This window comes from Palaemon carinicauda, chromosome 9, assembly GCF_036898095.1.
Source record: "Palaemon carinicauda isolate YSFRI2023 chromosome 9, ASM3689809v2, whole genome shotgun sequence".
NCBI lineage: Eukaryota > Metazoa > Arthropoda > Malacostraca > Decapoda > Palaemonidae > Palaemon > Palaemon carinicauda.
Genome location: NC_090733.1, coordinates 119,396,007 through 119,415,338, shown reverse-complemented (window position 1 = coordinate 119,415,338; position 19,332 = coordinate 119,396,007). Strand labels below are relative to the sequence as shown.

General features: G+C 45.8%; 2 protein-coding genes across 3 annotated transcripts in view; both read left to right on the top strand.

Annotated features, from left to right (window-relative positions):
- Positions 1 to 19,332, top strand: part of LOC137647105 (uncharacterized) — a 371,223-nt gene that overhangs the window by 311,655 nt on the left and 40,236 nt on the right. The window lies entirely within an intron of this gene.
- Positions 1 to 19,332, top strand: part of LOC137646852 (protein RRP5 homolog) — a 56,298-nt gene that overhangs the window by 15,224 nt on the left and 21,742 nt on the right. The window contains exon 2 of the mRNA XM_068379926.1: positions 6,438 to 6,501. Within this exon, the coding sequence (XP_068236027.1) occupies positions 6,469 to 6,501 (33 nt within the window). The 5' untranslated portion in view covers positions 6,438 to 6,468. The remainder of the gene's footprint in view (positions 1 to 6,437; positions 6,502 to 19,332) is intronic.

Below are 19,332 nucleotides of genomic sequence, written 5' to 3'. Positions count from 1 at the left end.
GTGTGACACAGGAGAAGCTTGAGGAGAAGTTCTCGGCTTGGGAGTACCTGCCTCTGCCCAGGGAGACTTCTTAAGCCTTGTGGACTCTCCTCGTCGTCTAGCCATGAGACGCTCCAAGATTTTATGGTCGGCTTCAGAGCTAGACCATCTCCTGTTAGGAGTTTTTTTTTTCGAGCGTTTGAAGTTTTTATTTGTTGGATTGGTCCCTGGGAGCCTTAAGTAAGAAGGTCTCTCCAGCTGTCAATGTATTGCTGTACAATTATGTCATGCATGAACAAGGCTATCAGGGATGGCTCCAATGATCTGACAGCCACGTTCACTGCAGGAACAAGGCTATCAGGGATGGCTCCAATGATCTGGCAGCCACGTTCACTGCAGGAGTACTTAAGATGTAAGTGCGCTCAATGTGTTCATTGTCAAGACAAACTTCACGATGAAGACTACCAAATCTGTCTTGGCAGCAGTAAGGGAAGGCGACTGGATGGTCTCTCTCGACCTTCAGGATGCATACTTCCACATCCCGATTCATCCAAACTTTCAACAACATCTTAGGTTTGTGGACGGGAAAGTAATGTACCAATTTCGAGCACTGTACTTCGGCCTCATTCCTGCTCCTCTTGTTTTTACAAGGCCCTTGCAAAATGTAGCAAGCTTTCTACATTTTTTGAGGATTCTGAGCCTCCCTTTATTTTGACGACTGGCTAATCAGGGCGTCGTCATTATATCGCTGTCTGGAGAGCCTCTAATGGACATTAGACCTAACCAAGGAGCTAGGTCTCATAGTGAACGTAGAGAAGTCGTAACTTACAGTACCCCATCCCAGACTATTCTTTATTTGGGAATGGAGATACAGTGTCTGATTTTTCGGGCCTTTTCGTCTCCCACAAAAATGGAACAAGCTTTGTTAAAAGTCTTTCACTTGCAAGAGAAAAACAGTTGCTCTGTAAGAGTTTGAACTAGCCTCGTGGAACTCTTTCATCGCTGGAGTAGTTTATCTCTCTCGGGAAACTCAACCTATGCCCTCTCCAATTTCACCTAAACCATTGGAACAAGGAGAAGGGCTTAGAGAGTATCTCTTTCCCAATCTCCAACTCAGTCTAGACATGTCTGACTTGGTGGGACAGCAACATCAGACTTCGAGAAGGTCTTTCTCTTGCGATCAAGAACCCAAACCATGTGTTGTATTCAGATGCATCGGATTTGGGTTAGGGAGCTCCACTGGACAGTCTGGAATGCTCGGGTCTTTGATCCACGGATCAGAAGGAACTCCATTTAAGGCAAGTAACATTTCTCCTTTGGCGAGATTTGTGCAAGGAAAAATGAATGTCTTGGCGGACTGCCTCAGCAGAAGAGGACAAGTCATCTCCATGGAGTGGACGTTGCATAAGACTGTGTGCGAGAAGCTATGGATGACATGGGGTCAACCCACCATAGATCTTTTTGCGACTTCACTGACAAAGAGGCTCTCGACTTACTGCTTTCCAGTTCCAGATCCAGAGGCAGCCCACATAGACGCTTTCCTGCTGGACTGGTCTCACCTGGACGTTTATGCCTTTCCACCTTTCAAGATCCTAAACAAGGTGCTGCAGAAGTTCACCTCTCACGAAGGGACCAGGTTGACATTGGTTGCTCCACTCTGGCCCGCGAGAGAGTGGTTCACAGAGGTACTTCTATGGCTGGTAGACGTTCCAAGAAGTCTGCCGTTATGGATGGATCTCTTGCGACAGCCTCACGTAAAGAGATTTCATCAAAGCCTCCCCACGCTTCGTCTAACTGCCTTCAGACTATCGAAAGACTCTCTTGAGCTCGAGGGTTTTCGAAGGAGGCAGCTAGAGCGATCGCGAGGGCTAGAAGATCCTCTACCTTCAGGATCTATCAGTCGAAATGGGAGGTATTTAGAGACTGGTGCAAGTCCTCCTCTATTTCCTCTTCCAGGTGCCTCTGTAGCGCAGATTGCGGATTTTCTTCCTTATCTGAGAAACGGTCGCTCCCTCTCTGCATCCACCATTAAAGGCTACAGAAGCATGTTAGCTTCTGTTTTCAGGCATAAGGGTTTGGATCCTTCTAATAACAAAGATCTCCAAGACCTGCTTAAATCTTTCGAGACTTCCAAGGAGCGTCATATTTCGACTCCTGCTTGAAACTTGGATGTGGTCCTACAGTTCCTTATGTCAGACAGGTTTGAACCATTAAATTCAGCCTCCCTGAAGGATCTTACCCTCAAGACACTTTTTTTTGGTGAGCTTGGCTTCGGCTAAAAGGGTTAGTGAGATACATGCTTTTACCAAGAACATTGGCTTCTCCGCTAATAAAGCAGTATGCGCTCTTCATCTTGGTTTTTTTTTGGCCAAGAATGAACTTCCGTCTCGTCCTTGGCCTAAATCATTTGAAATCCCCAGTCTTTCTGAGATTGTGGGGAATGAAGTTGAAAGAGTGCTGTGCCCCGTTAGAGCTCTTAAATTTTGTTTATCCAGAACTAAACCGCGACGAGGTTGTTCAGAGGCTTTATGGTGCTCCGTTAAAAAGCCCTCTTTGCCCATGTCTAAGAATGCGTGGTCTTATTTTATTAGACTTTTGATTCGGGAGGCACACTCTCAGTTAAGTGAGAAGGATCATAATTTACTTAAAGTCAAGGCTCATGAAGTTAGAGCGATAGCAACTTCTGTAGCGTTTAAGCAAAATAGACCCATTAAAAGTATTATGGACGCGACCTTTTGGAGAGGCAAGTCGGTTTTCGCTTCATATTACTTGAAAGATGTCCAGACTCTTTATGAGGACTGCTACACACTGGGACCATTCATAGCAGCGAGTGCAGTAGTGGGTGAAGGCTCTACCACGACATTCCCTTAATCCCAATATCCTTTTAATCTACTCTTGAAATTTTTAATCTTATTTTGGGTTGTACGGGAGACTAAGAAGTCTTTCGCAATCTTTTTGATTTTGCGGGTGGTCAAAATATTGTTTCTTGAGAGCGCCCAGATTAAGGGTATTGATGAGGTCCTGTTATAGGGGTGTTCACCCTGGTTATAGCAGCTCCTGGGAGTCTTTCAGCATCCTAAGAGGATCACTGGGCTTCGTGAGGATAGCGGACTAATGAGGCAGAGTAATAATCAGAGTCTGCTTCCTTACCAGGTACCTATACTCTTGAGCATATACGCCTTTATTGTATTAATACTGGTCTCTACCCACCACCATGGGTGTGAATCAGCTATTATATATTCACCGGCTAAGTTTAATATTTAAAAATGATATTTTGATTATAAAATAAATTTTTGAATATACTTACCCGGTGAATATATAAATTAAAGGCCCTCCCTTCCTCTCCGATAGAGACCTAGGGGACTGAGAAGAACTGGAGATGTTGACAAGTATATGCGGTATCTGGCCGATAGTCGGCGCTGGTGGTCACACCCGCAACCTTCACGGCGATCGCTCGCGAGTTTTTGGAATCTGTCGAGCCGTCGGAGACATCAGCTATTATATATTCACTGGGTAAGTATATTCAAAAATTTATTTTATAATCAAAATATCATTTTAAACAAACCTTGTTTATAATTGGTCTCTCACCTGCCACCTTCATTTGGTTTGACTATAGAAGCTGTGTCCTTAGCTACTAGGTTGTGATCCCTCCCCCTCCCCCCCGATTGCTATATATTTAGTGACTAAGACTTAACCCTTTATTTGCTTCCCAACTGGCTTCATTCCTGTCATGGCTGGGGAGCACCTGCAGCATTTTTATGTCTGAGCTATACGCTAACCCTCACCGTCTTTGCCCTTCACGTATAGGTCACTCCTGCACACAAGCTTTCCCTTGCCCAGAGTGTAAGAAGTGGCCATCCTCCCAGGGGTATTGATTTGGAAGGAGGAAGAAGACAAAATCTAAAAGGGATTCTTTGCCTTTGTGGTCTTCCTCCAAGTCCAAGTCTTTTTCTTTCCCCTTTTACCTTCCTATCCAACTCCGCTTGAGTTAGTGTGATGGTTGTTTGACTCTTGCTCAACCTTCAGGTCAGGTTGCTCCTTCCTCCCCTGTAATACAAGATGTTATGCACCTTTTGTGGCCGTCCTTGGGACTGTTGGGTTCTCCATCGAAGGACCAGCTTTTGGAGGTGTTAGATTGGAGTGCACAGCAGGAGAGGGTTTCTTCTCCTGGTGGGGTTTGTTTTTCGCACGTCCCCCTCTTGATTGATTAATTGATTGATTATTTATGAGTTATCTGACATCTAAGGTCATTGATGCCGATCCCTCTCTTGAGTCAACAAAATGGGGTACCTCCTGCGTGGTCTTGTGCCCTCTGGAGCTTCGTTCTCCACAGATCCTTGCCTATCAGAGGATCTGCTGGGTGGTGCTCGCCAGAGTATCTTCCCAGTTTGTTCTTCCCTCGGGGCCATCATGCTTGTTGAGCTTCCTCAGTGAGAGGACAACCTTGGTCATTCTCTCCCCTCTGAGTTTGTCGTCTCACCTGGTCTCTATGGCAGACACCCTTGCAAACGTGAGAAGTTGTCCTCACCTAGGAGTCCACCTCCTCAGGTGGCTCAGAAGCGCCAGTATGCTGTAGCTCTTCGGAGGTTGCAGGGGATCTTCATGATCTTCCTGCAACCTAGCACGCACCTAACCTCGCTGCTGCTCTCTCGCAAGACTCTGTAAGCCTCCAACCTGCACTGTTATGGGATAAATTGGCATTATACCCTGTAAGCCTTATCAGAAGTGTCGTCAGCTTAGAAGGCAGATCACTCCTCCACCAGGAGATACTCTCCATCCCAGAACCCATAGAAGATAGAGATCTCTGAGGGAGATTTCATTTGTTGAGTCCTATAGGCAACAGCTCATACCTCCACTTCAGTGCCACCTTCCATCCCAGTGCAGGGCTCAGTAAAACCTCCCAAGCTTTTGGTGTAAGAAGGGGCCATGTGCAGCATTTTCACCTCTTTGACGGGCAAGTCCTGTGAACGTAGAGATGCTAATACATAACCAATTTATGGGCCTCCAGATTCCTGGAGGATCCCTATCTTCAAAAGCAGGTTAAGTTAGCAGTGGCGTTGGTGTCGGCTCAGGAGGTCAGCTCCGACCCTCCTAGACACAGCCATATGACAATGATTCAGATTCAGACAATTTGAATGGTGATCTTCCCTCACTTGCAAGTCCTAAGGCTCCTGACACAGAGGAACACGCATTTGAATCTGCTTTCATGCAGGTTCTTTTTTGCATTCGTTTGGTAAATGAACTTTCAGAGACCTCTCACTCCCCTCTTCATGGGAGAGATGGGCTATAGATCTTCTATGATACGCTCCTAGTGCCAACAGACAACAATTATCGTTACCTTGGTCGGGCACTTGTCCATTACCAAGGTAGACTTGCAAATCTGCGTAAAAAGACTACCTTATGGCGAGCAAATCGTCGAAGCTAGTTCCTCCTCCATTCTTGAAACTGAGAAAGTACTGCAACGTCCAAGACGACTTCCCTTTTCCACTGTTGTTAGACCAGGCAATGGCGGCCTTGTCGCTAGGCTCTGTCAATGCAGTTGGTGACGTTATCGGTTGCGGAGCTCCTGATCATGGAGAGGTTGGCGAAGGCTACCCTTCATGTTTCTTTGTTGATGCACCATTGGTTGGGTACTGTGGGCTATTTAGCCGTGATTGAAGATCTCTCTGACCCTGAGAAGCATCATATATTCATGAACAAATTCTTCACCTGTCGCAAGAGCTATGGAGTTCTTGACTCGCAATGCTGCGATCAGTGGGCCAACTTGATCTTGAAGAAGCGGAACATCATCATCTCCAGTTTTCGGGAATGATGCAGATGAAAGAGGCTCTGTTAAAACCTCATCCTTGTTTCTATTTAAAGACTTGGAGGTTGTTATAGAGAAGTGGAGGCTGTTACAGAGAAGTAGAGGAAGGCGAGTCAGGACTCCCTTCTTCAGAAGGCTGTAACATTCCGATTCGCCTCCTCGGCACCTATAGCACCTAAAGCTTCTCCTTTGGTGAGAAAAACTCACAAGGCCTCTGAGGATACTTCAAGGCAGAACACTGCCAAGAAGTCCATCCCTAGGATACTTCAAGGCAGAACATTGCCAAAAAGTCCACCTCCTTTCAGGCCGCGCTTTCAAGGTAAGAAGCCGAAAGGACCAGGGGGGGAAAAGCTGGTGGATAAGGACGGCACCCTCGCTAGGAGGAAGTACCATTCCTCTTGCTATACCAGAGGTGGGAGGATGGCTGCAACTCAGGTGGCAGCCATGGCAAGGCTTCATTGACCTACGCAAAAGTCTTATGGCTCGTCTTTCAGCTTCGCCGAAGTAATATCCGTATAAATAGTGGTAGATTGGTATCGTTAGAAAAATATAAATTACTGTACGTGTACTTCGAAATTTGTCATTTTTATTTGATGGGAATATTTTAAGCTAACATGCATTTTCGATCAGTTATGACAAGTTTTTCTTTCAGGTGGAATTGGTGGTAAACACAAGCTGGGAAAATGGTCGGAAAAGTGGAACGAGATTTATTTACGGTAAGGTTATACAGTTTTCTTATTTGGACATGATATGTCATGTAGTTTTTGGTGAAATAACATGTAAAAAGTTTAGGCATGCCATCAGGGTTAGTAGAGCTATACAGTGTATGCCCTAATTTTCAAGTTTGGTACACCTTTAAAAATCTTTGGTTTACGACAACTCAAAGTAAGGGCAACCTCTATGACATTCAGGTAGTTCCTAGATGGATGCAAGCCATCATTTAGTGGGTGTATGATTTCAGTTAAGCTGAAACTCTGATGTTAGAATTTATAATTTTTAAAGATTTAACTTAGCCGGTGAATATATAATAGTTGCAACTCTGCGGCTCGACAGAAAACACACTCAAAACACTCGCGAGCGATCGCTATGAAGGTTGCGGGTGTGCCCACCAGCGCCAACTGTCGGCCAGATACCACTCTTGTATGTAACCAAAACCTTCAATTCTTCTCTGTCGACGTTGACGACAAGACGTATCAATACTCGCTGTAGAACCTGGAGTTTTCTCAACATATTTGGTGAAGTACTTCATTTTGGTTTGAGCTTTCGCAGTGCAGGTGTTTTATCTTCATCTTAAATCTTGAACTCGTTTTTGGATAGATTTAATTTTTGATGACAAAGAGAGTATGGACTTTCTTTGACTTTTAAATGGCCGACCCTTCCCTTAGACGGAAGTGTGTTTAGGCTTTTAGCAATTATCTTATCACGTTATAAATTAATTATAGATTTTCCTCAATATATTTTATACAGTATCTCAACCGCCTTTATTAGGCCTCTTCGATTAGCTTTCCATTTATGATAAACATCAAAATAAATTTTAATGATTTGTTTATATGCCTCCTTTCCTGAGAGTAGGCGGTCCTAACTTGGAAACCGAAGTTAAACAACGTTGAGCCCTTTCAATCGTAAATAGCTTTTAAAGAGCTAATGATTTAAAACTTATTAAATGAATATTTTTTAATAGATTTTTTATGAAAGATTTTCTTTGAATAGTCTTCGTACTGTTTCAAAGATGAACTAACGTTTAGTTTATTTATGCTACGCAGTTTGCGCTCTATCATTACGATAGAGAGAGAGAGTATCACGGTTTCACTTTGCAGAAAGAGTAAATCGATTCTGACGTTTTGTTCATTCTTCTTTCAAAGCTTAAATGTTTTAAATTCTATTTTAAAGGAACTTTTTAATTGAAAAACCTTTCAGTTTTTTCCTTTGGTCAAATAACCTGTTTTTTTGACGAAACGTAAGTGGGCTCTTCTCTTAGGTGCGAAATCAAGAGAGAGAGAGAGAGAGAGGAGAGAAAACGTTCCGTTCTTTATCTCGTCCCAAGCGGGTAACGTTGTTCTCGAGTTACTCTCGTCCCTAGTCTCTGTACGGGGAGAAAGGATAAAACGTTTTTAGTTTTTTATTCTCGTCCCAAGGCAATGTACGGTGAGAGATTGAAAACGTAGTTTTGAATGAACTAGTGTTTAGTCTCTTCCCCAGCCACTGAATTTTTTATCTTAAAATATGTTTACTGTACTGTTTTTTGCTGGTATTAATGTGCTTGCATTATACGACTGATTTCGCAATTACAACGTTTTGATGAGGGTAGAATTGCGTGCTTCAGGTAGAAATCATAAAAGATTCGATTTCAGTGAAATAAGTGCAAAACAGAAAATCGTAGTGATAAAGTGATATTGCGCAAAGTGTTATCAGTGTTGCGACCGAGGGTTCGTCTGTTCGTGCCTGTCGTTCGCCTAGTCCGGGACCTCTTGCAAGCTCCCAAGCCCAGGGGAGAAGTAATGTCGTACGACTTATGGGTTCGAGAGGCCTTGATCAGCGAACAGACGTTCCCTCTATGGTATCGGGTGTATCTTACCAAGATCACCCCTACCATAAGGCGAGAGAGACGATTTTCTCCTCGTCATCCGAAGGCTTTTCGCATAAGAAACCGTGAAACAAGGTTTCGAGGCCCTTTAAGCGAAAGTCAGTCCTTTCAGGACAGGTCCAGCGTCCTGGTTTTAACCATTAGGACAGCTCTGACCCTATGCAGTCATCGGAAGACTGCTCGCCGCCTAACAAAAGCGTAACACAGACTCCGAGAGTCTTTTTGTAGGCAAGGTTTTGCGGTCACAGACGTTACCCTCGTCTCTTACCGCAACCATTCCCGTTGATCCTAAATGGGTTGTACGGCAAGACATGCAGAATAAGCTTGCCTCCCTTATGGAAGACTATTCTGCCGATAAGTCCGTTGAGCCTAGCCGTTTATCTCATCGAGATCCTGGCTTTCAGCCACCCTAACGTTCCTTTGTGCGTCCTGTTGACGTTGGCGTAGCTAAGTCACGTCAGTCAGGTTGTTTAGAACCACACTCGATGCGGTCTCGTGTGGATTTTCAGCCACATTTGGACGTTAGGCCACTTGCTGATGCTCCTGTTGACGTTCAGGACGTTCGCTAACAATCGGAGTTGACTTGTTTTGACGCTGAGCGTCAACCTCCGCATTCTAGAGTTGTTTTGACTGCTCAGTCTAGGCGGTCAAAGCAGTCTCGAATGGACGCTGTGCGTCCTCACGCACCTGTTGTTGTTGACAGTTCACAGACTGTCAAGCAGTTACATGACGTTGCGTTCTGGTCTCTCGCACCTGTTGTTGTTGACAGTTCACAGACTGTCAAGCAGTTACATGACGTTGCGTCCTGGTCCGCTACTAATGCACCAGTGCGTGTGGACTCTGCTTGTAAAGCATTGCCACCACGGTAGGTCTCTCCCTTGCTTGAGACTCAGCTATTATCGGACAAGGTTCCTTCAGATGAGGAAGTTGCTGTTCCCCCTCCTACTGATATTCCCTTGAGGACTCTGTCAGACGGAGAGGAGCCTAAAGCTGCTTAGCCCTCTATGGACTTTAAATAAATCATGCTGATTTTTAAGGATCTTTGTCCGGATCTTTTTGTAACTGCTGCTCCTCGTTCGCCTAAACGTCAGAGCTTACACTAGGCCTAGCTACTTCGAAGCCGTTGTTTTATAAGCTAGTGCTCTCTCGCTCTCCTAGAGAGCTTTACGTTTGCTAGGCGACTGGTTTATCACCAGGAGGAGTTTGGGGGATACAGCCTTTGCTTTCCCTTCTTTTAAACTGGCTTATAGAGCGAGAGTCTGATATGACACGAGAGAAGTTCTCGGCTTGGGAGTTCCTGCCTCTGCCCAGATAGACTTCTCAAACCTCATAGACTCTCCCTGGCGCCTGGCCATGAGACGCTCCAAGATTTTACAGGTCAACTTCACAGCTGTTTTCGAGCCTTTGAAGTTTTGCTGTACAATTATGTCATGCATAAACAAGGCTTTCAGGGATGGCTCCAATGATCTGACAGCCACGTTCTCTGCAGGAACAAGTCCCTCAAGGATGGCTCCATGATTTGGCAGCCATGTTCACTGCAGGAGTACGTAAGAGGCAAGTGCGCTCAATGTGTTCATTGTCAAGACAAACTTCACGATGAAGTCTACCAGGCTGTCTTGACAGCATTTATGGAAGGCGACTGGAGGGTCTCTCTCGACCTTCAGGAGGCATGCTTCCACATTCCTATACACCCGGATTCCCAACCGTTTCTGAGGTTTGTTTACAGGAATGTGGGGTACCAGTTTCGAGCCCTGTGCTTTGGCCTCAGTCCTGCGCCTCTCGTGTTTACGAGGCTCATGAGGAATGTGGCAAAATCCCTCCATCTATCGGGGATCCGAGCCTCCCTGTACTTGGACGACTGGCTTCTCAGAGCATCGTCCAGCCTTCGCTGTCTGCAGGATCTACATTGGACGTTGAGTCTGGCCAGGGAGTTGGGACTTTTGGTCAACCTAAAAGTCCCAACTGATCCCATCCCAGATTATTCTATTTTTGGGGATGGAGATTCGCAGTCAAGCCCTGCTCGAAGTCCAACTAATGCTGAAAAGAAAACGTTTATTCAGTCAGGAGTTGGAACAGTCTCGTAGGGACTCTCTCATCCCTGGAGCAGTTTGTCTCACTAGGGAGACTACCCCTTCTGCCTCTCCGGTTCCATCTAGCCTCTCACTGGAACTAGGACAAGACATTAGAGACGGTATCATTCCCAGTCTCCGAACCAATAAAGGCATGCCTGAATGGTGGGACAGCAATATCAGTCTGAGAGAGGGACTATCCCTAGCAGTCAAGAACCCAAACCACGTGTTGTCCTCAGACGCGTCGGGTTTGGGTTGGGGTGCGACCCTGGACGGTCGGGAATGCTCGGGTCTGTGGACCTCAAGTCAGAAGAGCATGCACATCAACGGCAAGGAGCTATTAGCAGTCCACTTGGCCTTGATGATATTAGAAAGCGTCTTCGAAACTAAGTGGTAGAGGTCAACTCAGACAACACCACAACTTTGGCGTACATCTCCAAGCAAGGAGGCACACACTCCTTCACGCTGCTTGAGATCGCAAGGGACCTTCTCTTACGGTCAAGAATTCGAGGCATCTCCCTGTTGACGAGATTCATCCAGGGGGACTTGAACGTCTTGGCAGACTGTCTCAGTCGGAGGGGTCAGGTGATACCCACGGAATGGACCCTCCACAAGGACGTGGGCAAGAGTCTTTGGGCTACTTGGGGTCAACCCACCATAGACCTCTTTGCCTCCTCGTTGACCAAAAGGTTACCAATCTTTTGCTCTCCAGTCCTAGATACAGAAGCAATCTACATAGACGCGTTTCGACTGGATTGGTCTTTTATGGACTTATATGCATTCCCACCATTCAAGATAGTCAACAATGTACTGCAGAAGTTCGCCTCTCACGGAGGGACAAGGTTGACGTTGGTTGCTACCCTCTGGCCCGCGAGAGAGTGGTTCACCGAGGTACTTCAATGGCGGGTAGACTTTCCAAGAAGTCTTCCTCTAAGGGTAGATCTGTTACGTCAGCCCCACGTAAAGAATGTCCATCAAAGCCTCCCCGCTCTACGTCTGACTTCCTTCAGACTATCGAAAGACTCTCAAGAGCTAGAGGCTTTTCGAAGGAGGCAGTCAGTGCGATTGCAAGAGCTAGGAGAGCTTCTACCATTAGAGTATACCAGTCGAAGTGGGAATTCTTTCGAGACTGGTGCAAGTCAGCATCTGTGTCCTCGTCCAGTACCTCTGTAGCCCAAATCGCAGATTTTCTTTTACATCTGAGAAAGGTTCGCTCCCTTTCAGCTCCCACGATTAAGGGCTACAGAAGCATGTTGGCTTCGGTCTTTCGACATAGAGGCTTAGATCTTTCCAACAATAAAGATCTCCAAGATCTCCTTAAGTCTTTCGAGACCTCTAAGGAACGTCGTTTGGCAACTCCTGGATGGAACTTAGACGTGGTCCTAAGGTTCCTCATGTCAGACAGGTTTGAGCCATTACATTCAGCCTCCCTGAAGGATCTCACCCTCAAGACACTTTTCCTAGTGTGCTTGGCTTCAGCTAAAAGGGTCAGTGAACTTCATGCCTTCAGTAAGAACATCGGCTTTTCTACAGAAAAAAGCCACTTGTTCACTTCAACTTGGTTTCCTGGCCAAAAATGAACTGCCTTCTCGTCCTTGGCCTAAATCTTTTGATATTCCTTGCTTATCAGAGATCGTAGGCAACGAACTGGAAAGAGTATTATGTCCTGTTAGAGCTCTTAAGTTCGATTTAGCTCGTACTAAGTCATTACGAGGGAAATCTGAGGCATTATGGTGCTCAGTTAAGAAACCTTCATTGCCTATGTCAAAGAATTCTTTGTCATATTTTATCAGATTTTTTTAATACGAGAAGCTCATTCTCACTTGAATGAGAAAGACCGATGTTTGCTTAAGGTTAAGACGCACGAAGTTAGAGATATAGCAACCTCCGTGGCCTTCAAGCAAAATAAATCTCTGCAAAGTATTATGGACGCGACTTTTTGGAGAAACAAGTCAGTGTTCGCGTCATTTTACTTAAAAGATGTCCAAACTCTTTACGAGGACTGCTACACACTGGGTCCATTCGTTGCAGCGAGTGCAGTAGTGGGTGAGGGTTCTACCACTACACTTCCCTAATTCCAATATCCTTTTAATCTGTCTCTTGAAATGTTTTTAATATTGTTTTATGGGTTGTTCGGAAGGCTAAGAAGCCTTTCGCATCCTGGTTGATTTGGCGGGTGGTCAAAGTCATTTCTTGAGAGCGCCCAGATTAGGGGTTTTGATGAGGTACTGTTGTATGGGTTGCAGCCCTTGATACTTCAGCTCCTGGGAGTCTGTCAGCATCCTAAGAGGATCGCTGGGCTCCGTGAGGAAGACAGACTTACAAGGCAGAGTAATCGTCTAAGTCAACTTCCTTACCAGGTACCTATTTATTTTGGTTTTGTTATATTGATAACTGTCAAAATGAAAAAACTCTTAGCTTATACGCTGTAAACATAATTAACTCTGGTCTCTACCCACCTCCTTGGGTGTGAATCAGCTATTATATATTCACCGGCTAAGTTAAATATTTAAAAATGATATTTTAATTATAAAATAAATTTTTGAATATACTTACCCGGTGAATATATAAATTAAATGACCCTCCCTTCCTCCCCAATAGAGACACAGCGGGACGAGAAGAATTGAAGGTTTTGTTTACATACAAGAGTGGTATCTGGCCGACAGTTGGCGCTGGTGGGCACACCCGCAACCTTCATAGCGATCGCTCGCGAGTTTTTTGAGTGTGTTTTCTGTCGAGCCGCAGAGTTGCAGCTATTATATATTCACCGGGTAAGTATATTCAAAAATTTATTTTATAATTAAAATATAATTTTTCCCATTTTCCTATTGACAATAGTTGAAATTAGTTAATTGATCCTTGTGTGATCTTAGCCATCAAAATCACTGTCAGAATCATAACTTTTGACTAGGGAGCAATGATGTGAAATGGCAACCTACTTATGTTGATGTTTTGTCGCGTAACTAACAAAAGAATAAACTTATAAAGAAACTGAAAATGGCATTAGAATACTATAAATAAAATAGTTATTGGATTTATTTTAGGAAAACCATAACTACCTTGGAGGCATGTAAATGTTTATTTTTCAATATTAAACTTACCCGATGATCATGTAGCTGTCAACTCTGTTGCCCGACAGAAATCTACGGTCGGGATACGCCAGCGATCGCTATACAGGTGGGGGTGTACACAACAGCGCCATCTGTGGTCAGGTACTCCAGTACTTCTTGTCAACAAGACCTCAATTTTTCCTCTGTCGTGCCACCGGCTAGACCTACTTGGATACGCTGTTGATTCTGGAGTTATTGTTCACGATTTGGTGATGTATTTGCTCTAGAGTTTAGCTTTCGCTATTCAGGAAGCTTTATCATTAGCTTAGCTAGCTTTTGGAATTAATTTGATTTAATTATGGTGACGAAGAGAGTATGAACTCTCTTTCACTTTTAAATGGCCGACCCTTCCCTTAGACGAAAGTGTTGGTGTCGAAGAGAGTATAGACTCTCTTTCTTAATTTTGCTTAACAAAGTTATAGATTTATTTTATATCTCTCCGCCTTTTATAGGCCTCTTCGATTAACTTCCTTTTATTATAAACTTATAAAAATTAATTTTTATGTTTGTTTATATGCGACCTTTCCTAATAGTAGGCGGTCATTACTTGGAACCGAAGTTAATTAACATTGAGCCCGTCATTTCGTTTTTCCTGTTAAGATTTTATGCTATTTTAATTTTAATGTTTTTGAAAGAATTTCTTTGATAGTCTCGTACTGTTTTTCAAAGTTGAACTAACGTTTTGTTTTGTCTCCGCAGTTGTTGACGTTCAGAACGTTCAACTTGCGCTCTATCGTTACGATAGAGAGAGAGTATTCACGGTTTCACGTTGCAGTAAGAGTAAACCGATTCTAGCGTTTTGTTCATTCTTTCTTAGCTTAAATGGTTTTAATTCTAATAAAGGAACTTTTTATTTGGGAAATCTTTGTTTTTTCCTTTAACAAATAATATGTTTTAACGAGATATATAATTGGGCTCTTCTCTCAGGTTCTAAGTCAAGAGAGAGAGAGAGAGAGATAGAGACGGAGGGAGAGAGAGGAGGATAAACGTTTCGTTCAAGCGGGTAACGTTGTTATCGTTTTTGCTCTTCTCCCTAGTCTCTTTAGGGGAAGAAGGTAAAACGTTTCTAGAGTTTTATTCTTGTTCCCAGTCTTTATGCGGTGAGAGATTTTAAACGTAGTTTATTTGATCTAGTGTTTAGTCTCTTTTCCAGCCACTGAATTCTTTATCTTTCATTATGTTTTTCTGTTACATTGTAATACTGTTTTCGCAATTACTAACTTTTAATGAAGGATAGGATTGCGTGTTTCAGGTACAAACCACTTAAAGTTTCGAGTTCAGTGAAATAAGTGCAAACAGAAAATCAAAAGTGATAAAGTGATAAGCGCAAAGTGTTACAGTGTTGCGTTCGAGGGTTCGTCTGTTCGTGCCAGTTGTTCGCCTAGTCTGGGACCTCTTACAAGCTCCCAAGCCCAGGGGAGAAGTAATGTCGAAGGACTTATGGGTTCATCAGGCCTTGATCGACGAACAGACGTTTCCCTCCGTGGTTTCGGGTGTATCCACTCACGTTGCAGACGTGATCACCCCACCTACACAAAGACGAGAGAGCCCATTTATTCCTCGTCTGCGGAAGAGGTTTCTCGCAGAAACCATGGACCAAATCTTGCAGCTTTTAAGTGCACGTCGGTCCCTTCCGCGCAAGTCCAACGGCCTAGGTGTAGCCACTGGGTCAGTTCAGACTTGCTGCAGTACGACAACTGCACACCTCCCAGAGAGGCAAGGTGGTACCGCAACAGGCAGTAACTCCGTCTGTTGCCGCACCAGCTGTTTTAGACCCTCAGTCACAACGGACAGTAGCTCCGTTTGTTGTTGTCTTTCATAGATCCTAGTGGTCCATGCTGCAGAATATACAGTCTCAGCTTGCTCCTTCATACAGGAGTATCATGCTGGAAGGTTGACAATGCAGCCTGTTAACCTACAACCCGCCGAGGTTGTGCGCTCAGCAGATACTGCGGCTGCCTGCTCCCACCCTCCACCTGTGAGAGCTCCACCTCCGATGCGCAGTCCACCCTGCCAGACGCATGTTCTTGCTGCGCCTCCTGCTTTCATGCGTGAGCTGCCGCATCGGGAGTTGCCGGGTTCCAGCACTATGAGGAGCCTCATGCTTTGCGGCAACCTCCTCAACCCATGAGGCAGGAGCCTCATGCTATGCGGCATCCTCCTCAACCCATGAGGCAGGAGCCTCATGCTATGCGGCAACCTCCTCAACCCATGAGGCAGGAGCCTCATGCTATGCGGCATCCTCCTCAACCCATGAGGCAGGAGCCTCATGCTATGCGGCATCCTCCTCAACCCATGAGGCAGGAGCCTCATGCTATGAGGAGCCTCATGCTATACGGCATCCTCCTCAACCCATGAGGCAGGAGCCTCATGCTATGCGGCAACCTCCTCAAATGCGGCATCCTCCTCAACCCATGAGGCAGGAGCCTCATGCTATGAGGAGCCTCATGCTATGCGGCATCCTCCTCAACCCATGAGGCAGGAGCCTCATGCTATGCGGCAACCTCCTCAACCCATGAGGCAGGAGCCTCATGCTATGCGGCATCCTCCTCAACCCATGGCATGAGCCTCATACCATGCAGCATGAGCCTCATCCCATGCAGCATGAGCCTCATCCCATGCAGCATAAGCCGCATGCCATGCAACATGCTCTGCATACCTTACAGCATGCTCTACATACAGCATGCTCTGCATACCTTACAGCATGCTCTGCATACCTTACAGCATACAACATGCTCTGCATTCCTTACAGCATGCTCTGCATACAGCATGCTCTGCATACCTTACAGCATGCTCTGCATACCTTACCGCATGCTCCTCAATCACACATCTTTGGTTGTTGCCAACTCACAAGACTGTCAAGCAGTTTCATAACGTTGCCTTCTGGTCTGCTGCTTTTGCACCAGTGAAACCCTCACTGAGAGAACTTAGCTTTTCTCGGATATGGTTCCTGTAGATGAGAAAGTGCTATTCTCCCTCCTTCTGACATTCCCTTGAGGACTCTGTCATTTAGAGAGGAGCCTTAAGCTGCTTAGCCTCCTATGGACTTTTATTTAAGCATAACATGCTTCCAGGGAGGGTAATGGTTCCGCTTCAGTCGCTAACCCCGTCTGTTGCCACACCTGCTCCCATAGACCTTGAGCTTTGTTGCAAGACATGCAGTCCAAGCTTAGTCCTTGTTAGAGGATTTTTGTTTACGGAGTCAGTGTGTCACTGGGAAGACGTTCAACAACCAGCAGAGGTGACTTGTTGTGACGCAGTGCGGCAACCTCAGCAACCCGATAAGGAGTTGTCTGTACTACCCAGACAGTCTAGACAGTTTCGGGTTGTCGCTGTACTTCCTCGCTTCCCCATGGTTGACAGTTCACAGACTGTGCAGCAGTACCATGATCTTGTGTCCGGCTCCGTCAGACGACTGGCTTTTAAGAGCTCCCACAAGTCGTCGCTGTCTGGAGAATCTCAGATGGACTATGGATCTGACCAAGGAACTGGGCCTCCTGGTCAATTTAGAGGAGTCCCAGCTCGTCCCATCCCAGACCATTGTCTACCTGGGTATGGAGCTTCAGAGTCGAGCTTTTCGGGCTTTTCCGTCGGCCCCAAGGATCTACCAAGCCCTAGAATGCATCCAGAGCATGCTGAGAAGGAACCGATGCTCAGTCAGGTAGTGGATGAGTCTAACAGGGACACTTTCATCGCTGGCCCTGTTCATCGAGTTAGGGAGACTCCACCTCCGCCCCCTTCAGTATCATCTAGCTGCTCACTGGATAAAGGACATGACGCTAGAGACGGTCTCAGTTCCTGTTTCCGAAGAGATGAGGTCTACTCTAACGTGGTGAAAGAACAGTTTTCTTCTCAAGGAAGGTCTACCTTTGGCTGTTCAGAAACCCGACCGCCGTCTCTTCTCGGACGCATCAGACACGGGCTGGGGTGCGACTTTGGACGGACAGGAATGCTTGGGAACATGGAATCAGGAGCAAAGGACACTTCACATCAATTGCAAGGAGCTGTTGGCGTTCATCTGGCCTTGATAAACTTCAAGTCCCTCCAGCTTAACAAGGTGGTGGAGGTGGACTCCGACAACACCACAGCCTTGGCTTACATCTCCAAGCAGGGAGGGACTCATTCGAGGAAGTTGTTCTAGATCGCAAGGGACCTCCTCATCTGGTCAAAAGATCGAAAGCTCACGCTGGTAACGAGGTTCATTCAGGGCGATATGAATGTCATGGCAGATCGCCTCAGCCGGAAGGGTCAGGTCATCCCCACAGAGTGGACCCTTCACAAGAATGTTTGCAGCAGACTTTGGGCCCTGTGGGGTCAGCCAACCATAGATCTGTTCGCTACCTCGATAACCTAGAGGCTCCCGTTGTATTGTTCTCCGATTCCAGACCCAGCAGCAGTTCACGTGGATGCTTTTCTGCTGGATTGGTCCCATCTCGACCTGTATGCATTCCCGCCGTTCAAGATTGTCAACAGGGTACTTCAGAAGTTCGCCTCTCGCAAAGGGACACGGCTGACGTTGGTTGCTCCCCTCTGGCCCGCGAGAGAATGGTTCATAGAGGTACTGCAATGGCTGGTCGACATTCCCAGGACTCTTCCTCTAGGAGTGGACCTTCTACGTCAACCTCACGTAAAGAAGGTACACCCAAACCTCCACGCTCTTCGTCTGACTGCCTTCAGACTATCGAAAGACTCTCAAGAGCTAGAGGCTTTTCGAAGGAGGCAGCCAGAGCGATTGCCAGAGCAAGGAGGACATCCTCTCTCAGAGTCTATCAGTCTAAATGGGAAGTCTTCCGAAGCTGGTACAAGGCCAATGCAGTTTCCTCAACCAGTACCACTGTAACCCAGATTGCTGACTTCCTGTTACATCTAAGGAACGTAAGATCCCTTTCAGCTCCTACGATCAAGGGTTACAGAAGTATGTTGGCAGCGATTTTCCGCCACAGAGGCTTGGATCTTTCCACCAACAAAGATCTACAGGACCTCCTTAGGTCTTTTGAGACCTCAAAGGAACGTCGGTTGTCCACTCCAGGCTGGAATCTAGACGTGGTCCTAAGGTTCCTTATGTCATCAAGATTTGAACCTCTCCAATCAGCCTCTTTTAAGGACCTCACATTAAAAACTCTTTTCCTCGTGTGCTTGGCAACAGCTAAACGAGTAAGTGAGATCCACGCCTTCAGCAGGAACATAGTTTTCACATCTGAAACGGCTACATGTTCCTTGCAGCTCGGTTTTTTGCTAAAACGAGCTTCCTTCACGTCCTTGGCCTAAGTCGTTCGAGATCCCAAGCCTGTCCAACTTGGTGGGGAACGAACTGGAGAGAGTACTTTGCCCAGTTAGAGCTCTTAGGTACTATCTAAAAAGGTCATAACCTTTACGAGGACAATCAGAAGCCTTATGGTGTGCTTTCAAGAAGCCTTCTCTTCCAATGTCTAAGAACTCAGTTTCTTACTAAATCAGGCTTCTGATTAGGGAAGCACATTCTCATCTGAAGGAAGAAGACCTTGCTTTGCTGAAGGTAAGGACACATGAAGTGAGAGCTGTGGCTACATCAGTGGCCTTCAAACAGAACCGTTCTCTGCAGAGTGTTATGGATGCAACCTATTGGAGAAGCAAGTCAGTGTTCGCATCATTCTATCTCAAAGATGTCCAGTCTCTTTACGAGAACTGCTACACCCTGGGACCATTCGTAGCAACGAATGCAGTAGTAGGTGGGGGCTCAGCCACTACATTCCCATAATCCCATAACCTTTTTAACCTTTCTCTTGAATACTTTTTATGGGTTGT